The sequence below is a fragment of the Equus asinus genome, chromosome 2 (assembly GCF_041296235.1).
Source record: "Equus asinus isolate D_3611 breed Donkey chromosome 2, EquAss-T2T_v2, whole genome shotgun sequence".
In the NCBI taxonomy this organism is placed as follows: Eukaryota; Metazoa; Chordata; class Mammalia; order Perissodactyla; family Equidae; genus Equus; species Equus asinus.
The window spans coordinates 127,258,644-127,281,516 of record NC_091791.1 but is presented as its reverse complement, the minus strand read 5'-3'; the positions used below and the strand labels follow the sequence as shown (position 1 = coordinate 127,281,516).

The 22,873-nt window shown below is 39.8% G+C and overlaps 1 protein-coding gene across 13 annotated transcripts in view; it reads left to right on the top strand.

Annotated features, from left to right (window-relative positions):
• NEO1 (neogenin 1) overlaps positions 1 to 22,873 on the top strand; it is a 249,324-nt gene that overhangs the window by 207,052 nt on the left and 19,399 nt on the right. For 4 of the 13 annotated variants that reach the window (XM_070498481.1, XM_070498429.1, XM_070498469.1 and 1 more), the window contains exons 16-23: positions 7,340 to 7,435; positions 9,709 to 9,932; positions 10,015 to 10,153; positions 12,322 to 12,429; positions 13,928 to 14,122; positions 14,810 to 14,842; positions 18,304 to 18,372; positions 22,060 to 22,207. In XM_070498481.1, the coding sequence (XP_070354582.1) occupies positions 7,340 to 7,435; positions 9,709 to 9,932; positions 10,015 to 10,153; positions 12,322 to 12,429; positions 13,928 to 14,122; positions 14,810 to 14,842; positions 18,304 to 18,372; positions 22,060 to 22,207 (1,012 nt within the window). The remainder of the gene's footprint in view (positions 1 to 7,339; positions 7,436 to 9,708; positions 9,933 to 10,014; positions 10,154 to 12,321; positions 12,430 to 13,927; positions 14,123 to 14,809; positions 14,843 to 18,303; positions 18,373 to 22,059; positions 22,208 to 22,873) is intronic. The other 9 variants (XM_070498490.1, XM_070498446.1, XM_070498477.1 and 6 more) reach the window with 3 other exon arrangements.

The window sequence follows — 22,873 nt, the reverse complement described above, 5'->3', positions numbered from 1 at the left end:
ATTATAAAGCCACAGTAATTGAGACATTGTGGTAGTATTAGTGTAAAGGTAGGTGTTATAGATGAGTGGAACAGAGTAGAGTTCCGAAATAGATCCATATGTATATGGCCAATTGATTTTTGACAAAAATACTCAGAATTCAGTGGAGAGAGGATAGTGTTTTCAACAAAGGTGTGGAAATAACTGGATGTCTGTATGAGAAAGAAAAGGAACCTTCCTTGATCCTTATCTCACACCATTCACAAAAACAGACCTAAATGCAAGAGCTAAAACTGCAAAACTTCTAGAAGAAAACAAGAACAAATCTTCATGACTTTGGGATTGTCAAAGGATACAAAAAAGCACAAATTATAAAATTTTGAAAGATTAATAAATTGGACTGGATTCTCAACATCATTAATCATCAGAGAAATGCAATGGAATACCACTACACATCCTCCAGAACTGCTAAAATTTAATAGACTGCCAATACCAGATATCAGCAAGGATGCAGAATTGGAACTCAAGGATGCAGAACTGGAAGCTGGTGGGAATGTCTGATGGTACAACCACTTTAGAAGACAGTTTGGAAGTTTCTTAAAAAGTTGACCATAGAATCCAACATTCCCACTAATAGTTATTCAACCAAGAGAAATAAAAGCACACATTGACACAAAGAGTTGTACGCAAATGTTCATAATAGCTTTATTTATGATAGTCTAAAAGGGGTCAAGAAGTAAATGGTAAATTGTACTGTATCACAGTCTAATGGAATGATACTCAGCACTTAAAAGGAATAGGCCGTGGATACACACAGCTGTGTAATGAATCTCACAAACATGCTGAGCAAAAGAAGCTGAACACAAGAGAGTACATACTGTGTTATTATGTTTTTATGAAATTATAAAATAGGCAGCACTTATCTGTAGGGACAAAGCAAGATCACTGGTTGCCTAGAAATGGGTAGGGGGAATTGACTGCAGGGAGCACAAGGGAACTATATGGAGTGTTGGGAATATTCTGTATCTTGATTGTGGTAGTGGTTACACAGGCATACATGTTTGTCAAAATTCAACAAAACTGTACACTTAACAGGTACGTTTTGCTGTATGCTAATTATACCTCAAAGCTGATTTACAAAGCAAAAAAGGCTTTGAGAAATAGTAATATTTTATAATAGAAAGTGAATTGATTTGGGTAGGTATAATTACTTTTCCAAATTAGATTTTCATTATAGAGATCTTTTTTGAAAGACTTGTCTTTTAATTCAGAATCTGCCCTGACCAACTTTTTTATTGAATCATTTTTTCTGATTATTCTTCCCTAAGAACAACTTTAGATGTCTAACAAGTGAATAACCTTTGTCTTTTCTGCTAGAAAATAAGCGGCAGTTTAATGTTTATTCAAAAACAAAGTAGCCTTTCTTTTTCCTTTTAATAAGAAACAGCATGGCTAACCTAGAAAGTGTTCCCACATCAGCGTTCTTATAAGGCACTTGTATTAGGGCAAGAGAAATGCTTTGCTGGGGCCGGCCTGGTGGTGTAGTGGTTAAGTTGGCACACTCCATCCACTTCAGCGGCCCGGGGTTTGCAGGTTTGGATCTTCAGTGTGGACCTAGCACCTCTCGTCAAGCCACGCTGAGGTGGCATCCCACATAAAGTAGAAGAAGATTGGCACAGCTGTTATTTCAGGAACAATATTCCTCACAAAAAAAAGAAAAGAAAAGCTTGCTAGTAGGATAAAAATGTCTCCGTGCTGACCCACCTCCTACTGTTTCCTTTATGAAATTACTGAAATGAAAATCCTCTGCAGCGTAGGCGGTACATTGTCCTTGACCTCCATGTGCTTTCAGTCTAATAGAACAAAAGTAAAACAGAAGGAACAATGAGATGAGTTGCAGTGAAGTATGTTCAGAGAAGGGAGAGCTAGGAAGGCACAGTAGAGCAGTCAGGGAAGAAGCTGAACCTGGGCTTGGAAGACTGAGTCAGAATAGCGTTTGAAAATAAGAGACGAGAGGGAACGCTGTGTGTGCTGAAGAGAGTAAACAGACTATTACAGAGCAGAGGGCACATTGAGAAGTGGCAAAAAAAATTTAAGTTGGCATAAAGTAAAATAAGCTTGAGCTGTATTTATCAACACAGATAATCTAGGATGCATATAATGTTGAACAAAAGAAAGTCAGAAGTAGGGTATATTTAGGAATTCATTTGTTAGTCAAACTAGAGCACTCTTCTGATCTTCAGATCCATATAAATGTTTGTTTACTGGTATCCATACTGGAATATAGCCCATATTCTATCATAATTTAATCAAAATTAAAGTTAGTGTCTTCTCCTGCAAACTTTTCGATCAATCAGCAAATGTTTAATGAACACCTACAGTATCCCAGACACTGTAAGCAGAGAATCAGACAGACATGGTCCCAATTATTAGAAATAATATAATTTGTAAATAATTGAAATTGTTTAGAACGCTGAAGAAGAGAAATGGAGTGCTACATGTTATGTAACTAGAGAGGCTAATCCAGTCTGAGATGAGCCCTTTCATTCATTTCAGATGAATAGGCATTGTCCTGGTAAAGAAGGGTGGTGTGTGTCCCCAGCATAGGGAACAGCTGCATGTATTAAAGCCCACTGGTAGGAGAGCACATAGTGTTCAGTGAACTGAGAGATGGCTGGTAAAGACGGAGCCTAGTGAACAAGGCAGAGTGGTGAGAGGCAAGTAGACTGAGCAAGACTTGATGACTTGCATATAGGGTAGGAAGGAGATTCTGACTTGAGCAGCAGGGCATGTAGTAGTGCCGTTTATGAACTAGGGAGCACTGAAGTGGGGGGAGAGAGGCAAGAAAGAGAGATTTCAGACATCCAGGTGGAGATGCCAGACAGACAGTTGAACATAGAGGTCCGGTGGTCAGAACAGGTCTGGAACAAATACTAGACATATGTATTTGCACCTGATGGCACGTACACGCTCATCTGGGCTAAGGAAATGAGTGAAAGCACATAGGGAGAGAGTGAAAAGTAGGAATAGAAGGGTGCCTGGAGTCAAGCCTTGAAAATGGATGTCATGGTTGCTCTGAGGCAACCATGTCCCCAATCTCAGTGAATGATGTTGCCCAAACCAGCACCTTTTCCTTTTCCCTCGCCAGTCAAGTACTGTCTTGTTGATCCCATTTGTTGTCAATTCTTTCTGACATTGGAAGACCAGGTACCTTTTTTTTTGAGGAAGATTAGCCCTGAGCTAACATCTGCCACCAATCCTCCTCTTTTTGCTGAGGAAGACTGGCCCCGGGCTAACATCCTTGCCCATTTTCCTCTACTTTATATGTGGGACGCCTGCCACAGCATGGCTTGCCAAACGGTGCCATGTCTACACCCAGCATCCGAACTGGCGAACCTTGGGCCTCCAAAGCGGAACATGTGAACCTAACCGCTACGCCACAAGGCCGGCCCCCCCAGGTGCCTTTGTATATTGCCTATTGGTATCTAGAGAGTGGGCCACCAAGCAAAACAGCTGTTTTAGGCTTTTGAAGTGATGCAAGCCACTTGAGATGTAACCGCTTTGGAAAACTGCCTAATTTTGCGAGAAGTGAGTGGTATGGGTTAATGCCTCACTCTACAACACTTTAGTGGAGCCCAAGTCTTCGTTCTGAAACTGGGCTTTAGCAGTACCCATACTAAACCTTGCCTGGATCAGGAGTGTGATGAAGTAGGGCCTTCCTGATTTACCTCAGCGAATGGGAGAATGAATGCAATACCCTCTCTTTTCACTGAGTCTGACTAGTAGCATTTTACATGATCACCTGCAGGGAGTGTTTCTTTCAGTCTTAGATTTCCGGAAGCATCACCTCCAAGCCAGTTGAAATCCTGGACTGTATCTTATCCAGCCAAGTTGTCTACATGAGGGCTGGATGAGGTTTGGGGACCCCGAGAGAGTTAAGGACATTCAGTGGTTACCGAGTTAACAGTTTATTTCCTACTTCTCTGTCTTGGTTGTTCCAATCACTGTCCTCCTTCTGAGAAGGAAAGAGGTTTATTTCATTCCAAGTTCCTCCTATGGCCTTCCAACACATGAAAATGCTATTTACTTGGGGCTGACCTGGTGACGCAGTGGTTAAGTGCGCACGTTCCACTTCTTGGCGGCCCGGGGATTGCTGGTTCAGATCCCGGGTGCATACATGGCACTGCTTGGCACGCCATGCTGTGGTAGGTGTCCCATGTATAAAGTAGAGGAAGATGGGCATGGATGTTAGCTCAGGGCCAGCCTTCCTCAGCAAAAAGAGGAGGGTTGGTAGTAGTTAGCTCAGGGCTAATCTTCCTCAAAAAAAAAAAGTGCTTTTTACTCATTCTTTGGATAAATTCTTAGGCTCTTACAACCTCCCAAAGCTGAGTCAAGAGGAAACAGATAATCTGAATAGACAATCACAAGGAAAGAGACTGAAACAGCAATCAGAAGCATCTCAAAGAATAAAACCACAGGACCAAACGGATTTCCTGGGGAATTTTACCAAACTTTCAGAGAGGATTTACTACCTATCCTTCTCAAGCTATTCCAAAAATTAGGGAAGATGGAACACTTCCTAACACATTCTACAAAGCCAACATCATTCTGATACCAAAGCCTGACAGGGACAGCACAAAAAAGAACTATAGGCCAATATCGCTGATGAACATAGAGGCAAAAATCCTCAGCAAAATTTTGGGAACCGGAATTCAGCAATACATCAAAAAGAACATACATCATGATCAAGTGGGATTCATACCAGGGACACAGGGATGGTTCAACATCTGCAGGTCAATCAACGTGATACACCACATCAACAAACTGAGGAATAAAAACCACATCATCATCTCAATAGATGCAGAGAAAGCATTTGACAAGATCCAACAGCCATTTATGGTAAAAAGTCTTAACGAATGGGGATAGAAGGAAATTACCTCAACATAATAAACGCCATATATGACAAACCCACAGCCAACATCATACTCAATGGGCGAAAACTGAGCGCCATCCCCCTGAGAACAGGAACAAGACAAGGATGCCCACTATCACCACCCTTATTCAACATAGTACTAGAGGTTTTGGCCAGAGCAATTAGGCAAGAGAAAGAAAGAAAAGGAATCCAAATAGGGAGTGAAGAAGTGAAACTCTCGCTGTTTGCAGACAACGTGATCTTATATATAGAAAACCCCCAAAAATCCATTGGAAAATTAATAGAAATAATTAACAACTACAGTAAAGTTGCAGGGTACAGAATCAACTTGCAAAAATCAGTTGTTTTTCTTTACTCCAGTAACAAACTTACAGAAAGAGAGCTCAAGAATACAATTCCATTTGCAATCACAACTAAAATAAAGTACCTGGGAATAAATTTAACCAAGGAGGTGAAGGACTTATACAATGAAAATTATAAAGCATTACTGAAAGAAATTGATAATGACATAAAGAGATGGAAAGAGATTCCTTGCTCATGGATTGGAAGAATAAACATAGTTAAAATGTCCATACTACCCAAAGCAATCTACAGATTCAATGCAATCCCAATCAGAATCCCAATGACATTCTTCACAGAAATAGAGCAAAGAATCCTAAAATTCATAGGGGGCAGCCAAAGACCCCAAATTGCTAAGGCAATCCTGAGGAAAAAGAACAAAGCTGGAGGCATCACAATCCCTGACTTCAAAATGTGCTACAAAGCCATAGTGACCAAAATAGCATGGTACTGGTATAAAAACAAGCACACAGATCAGTGGACCAGAACTGAAAGCCCAGAATAAAACCACACATTTACAGACAGCTAATCTTCGACAAAGGTGCCAAGAACATACAATGGAGAAAAGATAGTCTCTTTATTAAATGGTGTTGGGAAACCTGAACAGCCACATGCAAAAGAATGAAGGTAGACCGTTATCTCATGCCATACAAAAAGATAAACTCAAAATGGATCAAAGACTTGAAGGTATATCCTGACACTGTAAAACTCCTAGAAGATAATATAGATAGTACACACTTTGACATCGAACTAAAAAGGATCTTTTCAAATACCATGTCCTCTCAGACAAGGGAAACAAAAGAAAAAATAAACAAGTGGGAATTCCTCAGACTAAAGAGCTTCTGCAACACAAAAGAAACTAGGATCAAAACAAAGAGGCAGCCCACCAATTGGGAGAAAATATTTGCAAATCATATATCTGACAAGGCGTAATCTCCATAATATTTAAGGAATTCACACAACTGAACAATAAAAAAAAACAACCTGATCAAAGAATGCAGATGAACAGACATTTTTCCAAAGAAGATATACAGATGGCCAATAAAGACACGAAAAGATGTTCAACATCACTAATCATCAGGGAAATGCAAATCAAAACTACACTAAGATACCACCTTACGCCTATTAAAGTGGCTATAATCACTAAGACTAAAAATAACAAATGTTGGAGAGGGTGTGGAGAGGAGAGAACCCTCATACACTGCTGGTGGGAATGCAAACTGGTGCAACCACTATGGAAAACAGTATGGAGATTCCTCAAAAAACTAAAAATAGAACTATCATATGACCCAGCTATCCCACTACTGGGTATGTACCTAAACAATTTGAAATCAACAATCCAAGATAACATGCACCTCTATGTTCATTGCAGCACTGTTCACAATAGCCAAGATATGGAAGCAATCCAAGTGCCCATCGACCGACAATTGAATAAAGAAGATGTGGTGTCTATATATATACAATGGGGTATTACTCAGCCAGAAAAAACAAATTCATCATTTGCAATAACATGGAAGGACCTAGAGGGAATTATGCTAAGCGAAATAAGCCAGACTGAGAAAGACAAACACCAGATGATTTCACTCATCTGTGGAATATAAACAAATGCACAGACAAAGAAAACAGTTCAGTGGTTACCAGGGGTTGGGGGTAGAGGGGTGGGCACAGGGGTGACAGGGAGCACTTATGTGGTGACAGTCGAGAAATAATGTACAACTGAAACCTCACATTGATGTAAACTATTATGAACTCAATTTTTTAAAAATGCTATTTACTCATTCTAATCCAAGCTCTACACTATATAATAACATCACTAAACCATTTATTTGTTGAGGCCAGGAGAGAATGCAAGCACAGTCAAACTCACTCCTGGGACTCACTCCAGGAAGTTGATCCCGGCCAGTTTTTCTATACTGTGTATGCGGCCATCTCCACATCTCCCCACACCCCAAAATAATCCTGCATACAAGTTTTTAAAACCTTCCTTCCTTTCTCTACAATTAAGATCATGCACAGTCACGCTTAAATTTTTAAAATTCTGTAGTGAGGCTTTTTTAAAAAGTATTTTGACTTGTTTCTTTCCTTCAGATCCCAGCTCTCACTATGTGATTACCCTGAAAGCCTTTAACAATGTGGGTGAAGGCATCCCCCTGTACGAGAGCGCTGTGACCAGACCTCACACAGGTAAGGAATCCTATCCATCTCTGGTCTTCAGCGTTTTCCAGCAGCTTAAGGGAGTGTTGGCATAAGCCTGCCCCATAGGTATCAGTGGAAGGAAAAGTATGTGGTAGTTCAGGGTGAAGGCTTCACATAGGAAAGTGGGCTTTCAACATGGAAAGTTCTGTTAGTTCCTTTTTTATATAAATAAAGCTTACTAGAAAAATACTTTCCCAACCAACTCAGGTGACTAGTAAAGAAAATCGTATACATTTATTGCTGCCATCAGTAACCTATAAGTTTTATTTATATAAAGAGTATAAAGTCAGATGTACTATCCATTTGATCAACTGTACATTTATTACAAGAGACCAGATATTCATTATATTCATTATTTTTCTTTGTAATTTATCTATTTAAAATATCTTTAGAGGAATAGACATCTAATGTAAAGTTTCTGTAGACATATAAAACATTTAATTTAGATCTCAATGAGAAAGTTTATTGATAGAAATATATGAGTTGTACATTTTTCTAAGGAATACTGACAACCAAAGGATTTAGCATTTTCAGAAATGCTCTTTTCCATTTGTTTCCCAGAATTGTGAATCTGTATTGCCTGCTATGTCTTCTGGATACTTTGCGTGATAGTACAGATTTGGCCTTATTCTTTTTGTAAAGATAATCTCTGTCCCTTTTTTTTAATGCTTACTTGAGAAGACCAATATCATTACTGCGTATTTGGTAGTTCTGTCCTGTCTTCTGTTACGTGTGCTTACAGCTTTATATGTTCTTTTTAAAAATAGCTTTGATATTCAAGAAAGGAAAAAAAGATGAAAAAGAATATTTAAATAAATGGTTTACTACTTTCTTAAATCAGTCTGTAATAGAAAAAAACAAATTTGAAATTATTTTCTTTTATGTGACTTAAAAATATAGCCTTCTGGCTAGAAATATAAAAGGAAGTGTTCCTAAGTCATGTAACTTAGTTATCTTTTCCAAGAGTTGTTAACAAGAGAAAATTTCTCAAAGAAGTCTAATGACTTTTTTACCTGAAGGTGCATTTTCTGTAACTAATTGGTATGTGTCCCCATCTTTGAACAAAGCCCTTGATTATGACGTGTGCTGTTCCTCTGTTATTTTTAGTCCTCATTGTGTAAGAAATACACAGATGTAGACTATTACTTTAGCTTGGCAGTTATTCATAAACAAGGCTCATGCCATTTCAGATTTTGAGTTATAGGAAGGGCTAATCACCATAACCATGTGGGAAACCTATTTTAAAACCTTAACATAAAATAAATCATTGTGTGTATACTTAGAAAACCTGACTAAGAGTTGGGAAAGCCCAAATGGATCCTACTGTATTGCCCTGAGCTCTTGCTGCTTGGTGCCTTTGTGCTCGTTCTGGCCTCCGTTTTGGTGACGATGCTTATGGCACAAAGCAGTGCCTGAGTGTAGACTTTCCTTTCTATCACATAAGTACTCTGATTTCTAAAGTTCATAAAGACTATGTCACTTGGACCCATGATAACTATGGCATTTCCTGTAACTGATTGGGATTCATCAGTGGGTTGTTCTCTGACTCTGCTAGAGAAAGTGTGGCAGATATTCCTGCATGGTGTCAGTTTGCCTTTCCTCAAGGAAGAGTAATGCCCTGAGTTCTTTCTGCTTTATTTGGATGTGAGCCATATTGCTGCACTGATTTTAGACCCAGGATATCAGCAGATCTGAACTGGACCCTGTGTGGTATCAAATACCCCCAATACCAAGGCCAGGCTAAATAGCTATTGGCTGACATTCAGGACTCAGGTTTGAGAGGAGGATCCTCACATGTCCAGTGATGTGCATTTATAAGCCATGTCCCAAAAATTCAGCCACATTCTGTGAAATATCAAAACAGATCATGAGCTTTGTGCTGCTTCTTCAGAAATTATACTCTTGATTTTAAAAGCAATTTTTAGTTTCTCATGATCCTTTTTGGACAAGAGGTAGAATTTTCAAGTAATTTAAAGAAAATTTAAGTATAAAAACATTAATCACTGAATTATCAAAATTGAATATACCTACAGAATACAGTAGAGAATATAGTTAATTACTGTTTCTCTATATGTTCTCCTGCAAGAACACAAGTGGACATTTTCTTTTAAATGAATAGTGGTTGTCTATTAACTCTGGATTCTTTTTCTCTTTCTTCATTTCTCACCTTTCATTCCGTTATATTACCCCGCATCTCCCTTTTCTTTTCTATTTGTTTATGTTAAAATGCCACTTCCCTTTTTTAATTACTTTTTACCCAGACACTTCTGAAGTTGATTTATTTGTTATTAATGCTCCATACACTCCAGTGCCAGATCCCACTCCCATGATGCCACCAGTGGGAGTTCAGGCTTCCATTCTGAGTCATGACACCATAAGGATCACATGGGCGGACAACTCACTGCCCAAACACCAGAAGATTACAGACTCCCGGTACTACACAGTCCGATGGAAAACCAACATCCCAGCAAACACCAAGTACAAGGTACTGGCTCATTTGCTCTGGGTGAGAAAAGCTAATTATTGATATTTTCTCATTCTAAAATTCTCAATTCAAATATTTCCAGAATGCAAATGCAACAACTTTGAGTTATTTGGTGACTGGTTTAAAAGCAAATACACTCTATGAATTCTCCGTGATGGTGACCAAAGGTCGAAGATCAAGCACATGGAGTATGACGGCCCATGGGACCACCTTTGAATTAGGTATGTGTTGTCAGAAACTTGTCACATGGCATTTCTTCTTTGCAAGATGTGAAAATCAGTAGAAGTCTGTGCTAATGGTGTGCCACATTCCAAGTCATGAGACTTCTCATCACCTGCTTTTACTACCCAAGGAAAGAGTTGAGTGCATGATTGACATATTGACAGAACACAGTGAACAACTACAGCTAGAGTTCAGTGTTTGCTTTTTCAGCTGATGAATTATGTTTTTTTCATCATTGTACAAGAACATTATCAAATAACAGGATAATATAATGCAGAGTATACTGGCTTTTAGGAATCAAGAGACTTGAGTTCAATCCCAGGTCGACCATCTACTGACTGTGGGTCATAAGCAAGTCATCCAACCTCTCTGAATATGTTTCTTCCATCTATAAGAGAGGGGTAATAATTTCTGCCTTTTCTACTTTATCAAGTTATTGTAAGGGTAAAATGAGGAGCAGATAGGAAAGCCCATGGTAGGGCCTGGCCCTGTGGCCTAGAGGTTAAGTTTGGCCTACTCCACTTTAGTGGCCCAGATTCATGGGTCCCAGGCTTGGACCTGCCCCACTCATCAGCCATGCTGTGGCAGCAACCCACAGACAAAATAGAGGAAGATTGCCACAGTTGTTAGCTCAGGGCTCATCTTCCTCAGCAAAAAAAAATAAATAAATAAAAGGAAAGCACGTGGTAAATTATAAAGCACTGCATAGATGTAAGAGATTATTGTCATTAATCTTGCTTTACTGTTAACATGAGATAGAAAAGATGAAGATACCTGTCCTTCACCAGGCAGCTGCAGTGCCATGCTTGCTAGAACCTGAGCATGGCAGCTTTCTTGCAAGCCAATTAGTATCTTGTAAAATCTCCCACTGGAGTGTCCTTATGGTTTTTGTCTGTAAGTAAACGTGAAAGAGAAAAGATAACTAAGCAAGTTAAGGGAAAAGCAGGTCATCCAAGTTTGAGATTGTTTGCTTTTTGCCTGCTTGTAGGTGTAGCCTTCTGCCCCTTGTACTTTCCTAGCATGGAGATATGTCTGCCCATTGGGAGTCTCTGTCTCTTCTAGCCTCCTGTTTCTTTCTCTTCTATATATGAAAAATGACAGAATGGAGCTATAAAGTCTCCCTGACTGGGCTTGGCACTAATGTCTTTTTGTCTTCTGCACGGTTGGTTGGACTTCCCACAGAGAGAAAGGGTTGCATTTGGAGAGCTAGAAATATAGTGCACAAAGGCTTAAGTAGACCTTGAGTTTGCTTTCTTTGCCAGTTTTAAGAAGATCTTTGTGCTTTCTTTCCAACCCATTAGCTAATTATATGATGTTACATATTCCTTTAGGATGCTTGCATTTCACCAGGCTTCCTTCCATTTTATACTAGGAAAATTCCAATATTTTAGGAATAGAAGAGTAAATTTAACAATATACTTAATTTGCTTATTTCCCTACTAATACATTAAAAGTTTTCAGCTGTAATGTGGAAGCACAAGAAACGTACTCTCATTTTCATTTTTATTGCTTTTTCTGTTCCATAAAGAGCTTTGCATTTCAGAGCAATAACCTCAGTTGACAGTATCTTTTCAGTGCAAACTTAAAATAAAAAACATCAATTTGTATATTATTTATTCGTTCAGGGAATAAGGATTTTCAAATGTCATATTTGGTTTGAAGAGTAAACTATAGGTGAGAGAGAAAATTGTTTTACACTTAAAAATATTCTAACAAAATAATCCAAATTGGAGTGGGAAATGTCATCTTGGCAAATTACATAACTTTTCTCATTTTCAGTATCCTGATATGTCAAGCAGAGATAGTAACTCCGTTTCAGGTTGCCATAAATGTTAAGTGAGATGGTATTTGTAAAATGCCTGGCATATAGTAGGACCTTGGTAGCATCAGATGTGTTTCTATTTCCCTGCCTAACTATCCTATCTATCCCTGACCCCCAGCTGAGATCCCAGCTCTGTATCCTCATAGTATGGTATTTTCTCTTTGGCACTTTGCGTATTCTTCTTTTTATTGGAGCTATTTATAGATAGACTATGAGTTCTTTGAAGCCAGGTGGCTTATCTTTTGCCTTGTTCCTTTTATTGTGCTTTATAAGTGGAAAGGGTTGAGGAAATGGTGGATTAAACTGAAATGCTCAGCAGTTATTGAAAGCATTGTTATTTTGTAGTTCCCACTTCTCCACCCAAGGATGTGACAGTTGTGAGTAAGGAGGGAAAACCTAGGACCATAATTGTAAATTGGCAGCCTCCCTCTGAAGCCAATGGCAAAATTACAGGTAAGATGCTTTTGAGTGTGTCTGTTCCCAGTTCCTGCCTGGTAGAGTCACTCCAGGAGAGTGCTGTGCTGTTTGTTAGGAGGAATGGAAGTCTGAAGGCCGCTTGGTCATTGTATGAGGAGCCGTGAGTCATGATGGTCCTTGAAAGTGGAGCATGGGGGTGTGCTGTTTGCCCAAAGTGATGCAAAACTGAGCCACCAGCTGGTTGTTCTGACTCACGTTGTATGAAATCTCATGGGCATGGGTTGCCCTAGACAGCCTTTGGTTATAGCGGGACCTTATGGACATGTTTCTTTTCCTCAGAAAAGCTGTTCTTCTCTGGCTCTGACTAGATGACCAGCTTTGGAGTTAAAGACCCCATCTAACTCCACAGGGTGATACTCAATAAATATAGATTCACCTCTTCTATCCTGAATCCCAAAAAAGCCCATTAGACTTTTAATTCCTTTTTTCCCCCAGGCCTGCTACTTCACCTTCCTGTACTCTTACAACTAGAGTTAATATTTGAATTGACCTAGGCCTTTGAAGGGACCTGGAATTTTCCTTGGACTTCCAGAGGAGAACCTTCCACAATAGGGACACTGTGCCTTCCTCAGGCTTACCATGGAGGAAAGCCTGATGAGATTTAGCTGTTAATTATTACCGTTGGAGCCTGTGTTCCATGTGTATGCTGAGGAACAGGAGTTGGCCTTCTAAAGTTCCTTTGTGTGAATAAAGTGGCCTAAGGAACACAAAAGCGTTTTTTAGTCTTGTTCTGCTTCGCCTTTCAAGAGGAATCCCTTTCCATAAATGCCTGGTCTTTATGTCATTCTTTAGGTTTCTGAATTTACCTCTTCCATAAAAGAACCAAGCATGACTTGACTTGGATTACATTTTACTTTGTCTTTAAAAACCAGCAATAATGCAGTACATTTTTGCACTGTGTAGGTCAGGTAGGCTTATGGTTGTGGCTCTTCCTGCCTCAGCCTTGGAGATTGAGTGCCCTCTGGTGGAAGTATCAGGTGATGTTTCACTGGCTTCACCCACCCCAAGTTCTTCTGGGAGAACTTAACAAAAATTGCCACCCATCTCCAGTTTTTCTCCTTGGAAATCACATTGGTGAGAGCTAAAACAGCATGGCAGGTCATTATTGGTTTTCAAAACTGCATTATTTTAATTGTAGATCCTTAAAGGCTACATTATTCAACTATTAGGATGTTGAAGTGATTGTACTATTATTTTTATATGATTTCTTAGCTTGCGAGAGTACTTAACCCTATATTTTTATCTTAACTACTTTTATTACTTCACCTGATATAGATGATAACTTATAGCCTGGCACCATCGAAAGGTGGTTTTCTCTATATTATGTTTAGCATTTAATGTATTTTACCATTGCTGTTTAACCAGTAATTTGTTCTCTACTTGTATGTGCTGTAACATATATCTTTATTAACTTACTGATTGCAAAAGGAGAAGCAGAAATAAAGTTTCTTTTCTTATTAACTTTTTTGGATAGGTTACATCATATATTACAGTACAGATGTGAATGCAGAGATACATGACTGGGTTATTGAGCCTGTGGTGGGAAACAGGCTGACTCACCAGATACAAGAGTTAACACTTGACACACCATACTACTTCAAAATCCAGGCCCGGAACTCAAAGGGCATGGGGCCCATGTCTGAAGCTGTCCAGTTCAGAACGCCTAAAGGTAAAGTTCCCCAAAAAGAGTGTTTTATTCTGTGTCTCTGTAGTGGGGCTATGTTTGCACATATCATGTTAGCATGTAGAGACTATGGATGATAGAAGTCCTGATGGCGAGCTTGATGGTGAGCTTATGAGCCACAATGTGAACATTTATCTCAGAATGATCCCTCACCCACCCATTGACCGACAAATCAGCACTCCCTAGGTTACTGCCTAACCGTATCATATACAAGGGAACTTTGACTCAAGGCTGTTCGAGGCAGATGAATGCAGTGTCTAAGAGTTTTTATAGTCAGATCAGATGTGATTCTCTTGGTTCCCATACAGAGTAACAGCATGTTATTGTGATGGATGATTCTCTTTCAACACATGCAGGCTTTTAACCTGAAAGGCTTATTTGTGGACCTTTGTAGAGCGAGAGACTAAAAGGGGCCCTTTAAAGAAAACACTAGGTAAGAAAGTGAAGATAAAGTATTGAGCTAAGTGAGTTCAGGAATAAAAGTTAGTTGGGGACTCAGTCTATGGAAATAGGGAAACCATAAATGGATTTCTTTTCTGTTAGTAAAAACAAGACTCAATTTGTTTGGAAGTGTGGGGTTTTATTTTTTCTTTTAAAAATTCTGCCTGTCCCATCTTCAAAGCTTGTGATCCTTGCTCTTGTTTTTTTCTTCCCCTGTGCTTGGCCTGTTAGCGGACTCCTCTGATAAAATGCCTAATGATCAAGGTAAATGAGTAGATGGCCTCTCTTTCCTTTCCTCTCTTCAGTGACCTCTTATTAGCCTCTCATTGTTTTTGTTTTTGTTTTCCTGAAAACCAGTAGCATGTGTTAAAAACCACATATTGGCCAAAGTGGAGTTGAGTCCATGTTTGTGGCACTTGGGGTACCTGAAAAGCTTGGGAATCTACTTAGGAGCTAAATAGTCTGATAGGAAAACAACTGAGTCGAATGAACAGTTCTGCAGCTGTGGGAGATTGGCTTTAAGCATGGGTCAGATTACCCTTTGCACTGAGATACTGAAGTTCTGTGACAGTGATAGTCATTTGAGCATGATGAGAACAAGCATACCAATTTGTTATATTTGTAGCATCTAGAATTTTATTAGTATCTCTAAATGAAAAGTTATAATCAAATTCAGCAAATACTGTATTCCCCCCTACACACACGCCTGACAAGAATCTACAAATTTACCCTACTGAGTTGTGTGATTAGCAGTGACAAAATTGGTGCTGTTTGTTCTGTTAGCATAAGCTTAATTCAGAACTCTTTTTCCATTTCTTCCCTTAAATATATCTGCTCATTTTAAAAGAGGATAGAAACAGTTTAAGATGGAAGCTTAGGAAGCACAGGCCTCAGTGTCAGTGTTCTTGAAATGATCTGTCAGCATGGTCTTTTCACTATAATTACTGTTGTGGAGAGGGAACTGTACTTTGTGATTTTCGTCTCTGGGAAGTCAGTTAAAGTTGGTATCTGTTTTTTATACTAAGAAAGAGCAATAAAAATAAATCTAATGGGGGGGCCAGCCTGGTGGTGTAGTGGTTAAGTTTGTGCACTCCACTTCAGCAGCCTGGGGTTCACAGCTTTGGATCCTGGGTGAGGCCTTAGCACTGCTCATCAAGCCACGCTGTGGCTGTGTCCCATATAAAATAGAGGAAGATTGGCACAGATGTTAGCTCAGCAACAGATGTTAGCTCAGAGCCGGTCTTCCTCAAAAAAGTAAATTTAATAGTTGCTTTGATGGTTTAAGAGTTGTTAATTAGAAACACAAAGTCTTTGGAGCTTGGTTAATGGCAAGGAGGAGTCAGAACTTGAGGTTTCAAGTTTCAGGGCTTTGGAAATGTGTTTGCATTCAGTGAGTCTTTTGTTGTACCTTGGAGAAACTGCAAACATGCTGTGTGTGTGTGTGTGTAAGGCACCCAGTCGTGGTAGAAACTTTGACTTAAGTGTGAGAACAGAAAAATAACCATACTCTATATGCACAGAATATAAATGTTTGCATTGTTCTTCCCTCACTTTACTCCATGAGCCAGAGTGCACTTCTTAGCGTGTACCACACCTCTGGTATTTAAAAATTCTTCACACATAGATATTTTTGGAGTTTGGTTAATCCTTGGAATTTCTTGTTCATAGGTTAAATTTAAAAGAAAAAATGTTGGGAAATACAGGAATTAAACCAACCAGTTTACAGTTATGCGCCATGTATCGGTGATTCAGTCAACGATGGACTGCATATCTGACGGTGGTCCCATAAGATTAGTACCATAGAGCCTAGGTCTGTATTGGCCATACCATCTAGGTTTGTGGCAGGACACTCTATGATGTTCGCACAAGATCACCTAACAATGCATTTCTCAGAATGTATCCCCACCGTAAAGCGACTCATGACTGTAGTTGGCAAAATGTGTTCTTTGCAATTATTTACATAATATACTCTGGATAGTTTGGCTTAAATGTAGGCTACCTGACAAACAAGTACACTTACATATGAAGAGCCTTACAAAAGCTCAGTAATCTCTGCCAACTAGACTTTATCATAGTGGAAAGAACAACTCGAATCTTGACCTATGGAGTGTGCCATTTGGGAGGAGTGATGGCAGTGGAAGTAAGGAGATAAAGTAGTAAGTATGGACAGTGGAAGAGGGTCAGGGACTGCAAGTTAAATTCTAGATTATACCCTTTTGGATACCCAAGAATTTGTTACCTTTGGGAGTTTTGATCTTCTGGAAACAGAAAATATTGTTTTCATCTCTAGATTTATTCTGCTAAATGAACTACATACAGAAACCTTCAGATTCTAATTTGTTTCATTTCCTCCAATTCCAATAATTTATGGAAGTTACTTGACCTAAGCTCTAATGTTTCACAGAAACACATCTAGTTTACGCGTTTGTAATCAAGCTTTATTTGTGGAAATAACCCTCACTTATAAGTGCTTTCTGAAGCTTCATGCTCTCTGCCACTGTAAAGGGGAAGATTATATTTTTCCTTAAAGATTTCTTATGCTTGTAATAATAGTCGTTAATATTTATTGAATATTTGCTATGTGTCAGGCAGCATTCAAAATATTTTGTAGTATTAAATTTCCACTGAATCCTCACAACAATTTCGTGAAGTTGATACCATTATTATCACTGTTTCACAATGAGGAAACTGAGACCCAAACACAATAGTTAAAGAAGTAGCCAAGAGTCAGTTAGCACCTGACAGAGTACATGATACATTCCAGTGCAGACGTCTGTTAAGCACCGTGCCGTCTTAACACCGAGGAGCGCTTTTACTCTGCAGCTCTTTCAGACCTCTTCAAGAGAAGTGCAGTACTGCTTTCTGGCCCCAAACCTTGGACTGAGGAATACCTTTGCTTTATTGAGAAAGGACTCCTTGTATTTGCTTTTACCCCAGCAGCTCTTTCTATAAATGTGAAGAAAAACATTCAAGACCAAGAACATAAATTTCTAAAAACCTGATAATTGTGTTTTCTGAAGTGCTTGTGAGGTGGTCCCAAGTCTGAGGTCGGCCGTCTCACTCACTTTCTTCCGTAATGATGGATTAGGACACAGTGTCTTTTGTGAGCAGTGAGAGGGAAGACTTGTGTTTTCATCTGTGCATATTTAGGTGACTGAGCAGGAACTGAGAACCCAATTTGAACCTCCACTTACCTTCCTGCTCCTGCTTAGGGTAACTTTATATTTGGAAAGGCAACTTTATGATTTGAGAAAAGAATCCAAACACTGGTGACACTTGCTAGGCCAGATCAACATAGGCGAGTTTTTTGGAAGAGTCCAGATCTTTAATGCAGAAGCTAACCTAACTGGTCCCCTTGGTTCCTTTTCTCAGAGAAGCTACTTTGGCCATAAATGCTCTGAGCAGTCTTTCAGGAAGTGTTTCCTGTGCTAGAGAAGTGAGTGTGTGCCCACCTTATCAACAGCTAGTGGCAGTCTATTCACATCCCAGATACAGTCGTGGAACAAGAGTGTCAGCCTTTCAGATGCCTCATTGCATAGAAAGCTATACCTTAGTTTGCTCTGCACAAATAGACTGTGTTTTCCCTTGTTGTTTATGTGCTACTTCATTTTCTCATGGACAGAGTGGACTGAAAATATTTTTTGTAGAAAACACTCACTAGCTATGGAGTGGACTTGTCACACCAATGAGCTCAGTCATTACTGACATGATTTCTTCTCCTTCAGCCTCAGGGTCTTCAGGAAAAGGAAGCCGGCTGCCAGACCTAGGATCTGACTACAAACCTCCGATGAGTGGTAAAGCCCTTCCTGTGGCTTTTTTGGCCTATTATGGGTGTGACGCAGTTCTGCTTGAAATCTTGAAATGTCTTTTGTACTCGTGTGTGGTGGATTGTAGTGTGTTACCTGTTCTTTTATTTAATAGTGTTAGCTTTACGCATTCTCTGGCAAATATTTGCTGAATTACTACAAACCCATTCATTATAGGATTCATAAATTTGTTTCCCCACATATCCAACTTAAGATTAATTCTAAACAAGTCTTCCTTTTGCCCACTGCCTCTAGAAAAGAATTAGAATCTTGCTTTCAAAAATAAACCCTCTAGTGGAATTAGCCATCACCCAGAACAAGCTAAAGAAATGCTTCAGAATCATTAATTTCTCGCCACCCTACTTCAGTGTCTTTAGTTTGGGAATTCTGAAAAATTCTTCCCACTCTCCTAGCCATCCTAAGAGGCTGGCACCTTCTCGTTGCTTAAATGATGACGCTGCTTCTCTACAGAACTTCCCCATTTGGAGTTATTCTCACACACAGGATCACACTTGGTCCTCGTAACACCGTGAAGCAGGGGGGCAGATGCCGTATTCTCATTTTATACGTTAAGAGACTCAGCAGAGAAGTACTTATGCCTGGATCCATCCACTAATTATCGAAGTTCTAGAACCAAAACCCATGTCTTCTGACTTCTGGTTGTGCCTTTTCTGCTATCACACACAGCCTGAAAGTCACGGGTTCTGTATTAGATGTGAGAATCCAGGATGGCAAAATGGTCACAAAAGGAGTTACTAGAAATGACCCTACTGCCTCCTCACTCCTGCTGGAGAAGAGAAAGGCGTGTCCTCCAGAAGCTCCTAGTCTACATGTGAAGATAAAATGATCTCTTATTCTCCCACTATTTAAATAAAAAGCGATGCTGCCCAGACATCAGTGAAATCAGCCTATTCTTAAGAGAGCCCAGACAAATTTGCATACTTCAAGAGATTTTTAGGCTCTCAGTTCTAGGACTTTGTTTATGGGTTTCCCTTCCTGGGATACATATGTTACATTTATGTGGTGTCCACAGTATAGTATTCAAGGCTGTGAGAAAAGTAACTATTTCTTGGTCTTTTCTTTCATTTATGCATTTATTCATTCATTCACATATTTTTAAAGGTTAAGGTTCTCTGTAACAGGCTCTGGGAACAATAGTGGAGTGAGTCACAAACTACCTGATACAGAAAAGGGAAAGCTTCATAGAAGAGGTTATATCTGACTCAGATTTTAAAGGCTGTATAGAAGGTTGCTAAATGTCAAGGAGGGCGTTGAACATTCCAGGAAGCAATAATAGCATATGCAAAGGCATGGCAATATAAAGGAACCTGCTCTCTCCAAGGGCCACACTCCTAGAGACAGAATAGAGAAGGTAGGTTAGAACCAGCCTACCAAATGCTCAGGTACCAATGCTAAGAAATGTGAGCTTCATCCTGTAAATAACATATGTAAGATGTCTGATACTACTGGTAAACTATGACTTCATTTATTGAGTATCTAATATTATTCTGACAACAATGAAGAATGAGTTGGGGGCTAAAAGTATGAAGTCAGAAAAGAATGGTTAGGAAGCTATTGCCGTAGTCCAGATGAGGCTTAAGAAATGGCCTGTCATAATATCCCTCATAGGAGAGTTGATGCTCCCTTGGGCAGCTCACTCTTACTCTGTCTTAGAAGGGAGCTTTTGGCCAGCTCAGAAGTTAAAGGTCTCAGATACAGTTAAATGAGATGCATCTCTGTTGAATGCAGGGAAGAACTACCACCACCACCTCTGCTTGCCTCCCACACCCCGGCTCCCCAGCCCCTGATTTGCATTGCCTACCCCACCCAGTAGCTCAGCACTGCTATTAATAAGTTCTAGGTAAAGCCCTAATGTGGTCTAATTCAGTTGGCCTCTAGTTCTGTAGCCTTTCCCAAATATAAAAATGTTATTTTATTGGAGGTCAGTGTATACAGTTTAAGTTGTCTGTCTGCTTACCTTTTTCTCAGAAATGAAGGATAAAAATAATTGAACCAAATGTAGAAGAATAAGCTCTTAAGCCCTCCTAAGTCAGCCCGGATATGGCATGTGCTCAGATGTAGCCTCTAAAATCATAGAATCAAAAGTTGGAAGGTCACCTAATCCGGTGCTGTGGGAGGGATTCCTACAATAAGTGTAGTTGGGATTAGCTCATAAATTTATAAAGCAGATTGTGTATGAGAATCACTTTAGGAGCTTTTCTGAAAACACAAATTCCCAAGCCATACCTTCATGGTAGGAATTTCATCCAGAACATCCCAGACTGGTGGAATGACTCTTCTTAAGTACTTCCAGTGACTAAACGCTCATGACTTGGCAAAGCAGCCCATCCCTTTATGGTACAGCTCTGATTGTTAGGAAGATGAGAGTAATCAGAAGGAAAGACTTCAGATATCCATGGTGGTTAGATCTGTGTGGTGGGATTTCCCATGTTTTATAATATGAGCCTGCATAACTTTTATAATGAGATGAGAAACAAAGAAATCTATTTCAGAAAATGAAAGAGCAAGACTTAGAATAGAGCTGTATTACAAAAAACCTTGATGGAAAGCTTGGACCTTATCCTGTAAGCAGTGGGGAAATAATAGTAGGAAGAAGAAGAAAATCTAAATTTCTTCAAGGTCCTAAATGACCTGACCTCTGCACACCTCTTCAGCCTCATCTCTGTCTTTTTTCTGTTCACTTCCTTCCCTCTCACTTTGCATATGTCTCTTTGCTTAAGCCTCACTGACTGCCTTTCTCTTCCTTGAACATGCCAAGCTCATTCTTGCCTTGGGATCCTTTCACTAGCCGTTCCCTCTCTCTGGAATGTTCTTCCTCCAGGTCTTTGTATGGTGGGATCTTTCTCGTCATTCACATCTCAACTCAGATGCCATCTCCCCAGAGCAGCTTTTTTCAACCACTCAATCTGAAATAGCCAACCCAGCCACTCTGTATCATATCCCCTCATTTTTTTTTTGTAGCACTTACTACTAATTAATTTCATATTTGTTTATTGTCTGCCCCCACCCCAACATTTATATCTTTGTTGCTCACTGTTACGTCCTAGTACTTAGAACAATGCCTGGCACATGGTAACCACGTGGTAAATATTTGTCAAATGAATGCATATCTATAGACCTACTTTTTCCTGAAACTGAATAAGAGAATTAACTCTCTATAGACTATGTATTTATAAAAACAGAGAGACTTCATGTTTCAAGTAATTTTTTGTGATCTCAGACATCTATATGTTGGAAAAAACTTTTGCTTTCTATGAATGTACATTTTTTAAAGCAGTTTTGAAAGTCAAAAAACTGAATGATTTACAAATGATGCTTTGCAAGATGAATTTCTGTGTAACATAAGATGCCAGAGGGGCAGACCCTTTATTTGTTCAAGTATAATGTTGAGTATAATTTGAGAAGCTTTTACTGAACACCAGCTTTGTGCAAGGCACTATGCTGAGAACTGTACATAGGGCAGAAACTCACTCTAGATTTCGTAATCTAGAGGAGACAGCTGTGTTCATGAGACACTTTTATACAAGGCACGGTGTTGAGTGTTATAAAGAAGCTCACGTGAAATATCTCTACTCATGTGAAGGTTCTGTAGGCTGATAGTATGCATTTTTAGAATTCTCTATGACTAACGAATGTACCGTTTTCCCTGTCCAGGCAGTAACAGCCCTCATGGAAGCCCCACCTCTCCTCTAGACAGTAATATGCTACTGGTCATTATCGTCTCGGTTGGCGTCATCACCATTGTGGTGGTCGTGATCATCGCTGTCTTTTGCACCAGGCGCACCACCTCTCACCAGAAAAAGTAAGGAGCCCCAAATACAGCCTGTAGACTTGTGGTATCTATTCTTTTGCTTCTGTGTGACTTCTGTCTTTGGAACTGTACATGGAGTTAAAACATAAAACGCAATGTTTTAAATATTTTTAAAGGCAATGCAAAATGGTTCCTCTTAGAAATGTGTATCAGTCAGAGTCCTGGCAGGATAGAGGTGGCATGCTCAAATGGGGTGAAAGAGAGTTCAATGAAGGGACCATTTACAAAGTCCTGGGTGGGGTTAGGGAAACAAGGTAGGGATTTTCAAGGGCCGGAGAAGTGATAGGCCACTGTCCCCCTTAGGCCTGAAAGGGTAAGAGAGCTGCTTTCAGAGATCTGAAGCAGCAGATGAGGGTTTCTGAAAGGGGCTATGTGTGGTGGTAGGAATGTAGCTGTTGCTACCCTCTAGCCAAGCAGGGGAGGGGGCAGGAGAAAAAACACCTTCTATCTCCAGTCTCTCGCCTGTGCCTTCTTTTTTTTTTTTGAGGAAGATTAGCCCTGAGCTAACATCCATGCCCATCTTCCTCTACTTTATACGTGGGACGCCTACCACAGCATGGCTTTTGCCAAGTGGTGCCATGTCCACACCCGGGATCCGAACGGGTGAACCCCCGGGCCGCCAAGCAGCGGAACGTGTGAACTTAACTTCTGCACCAC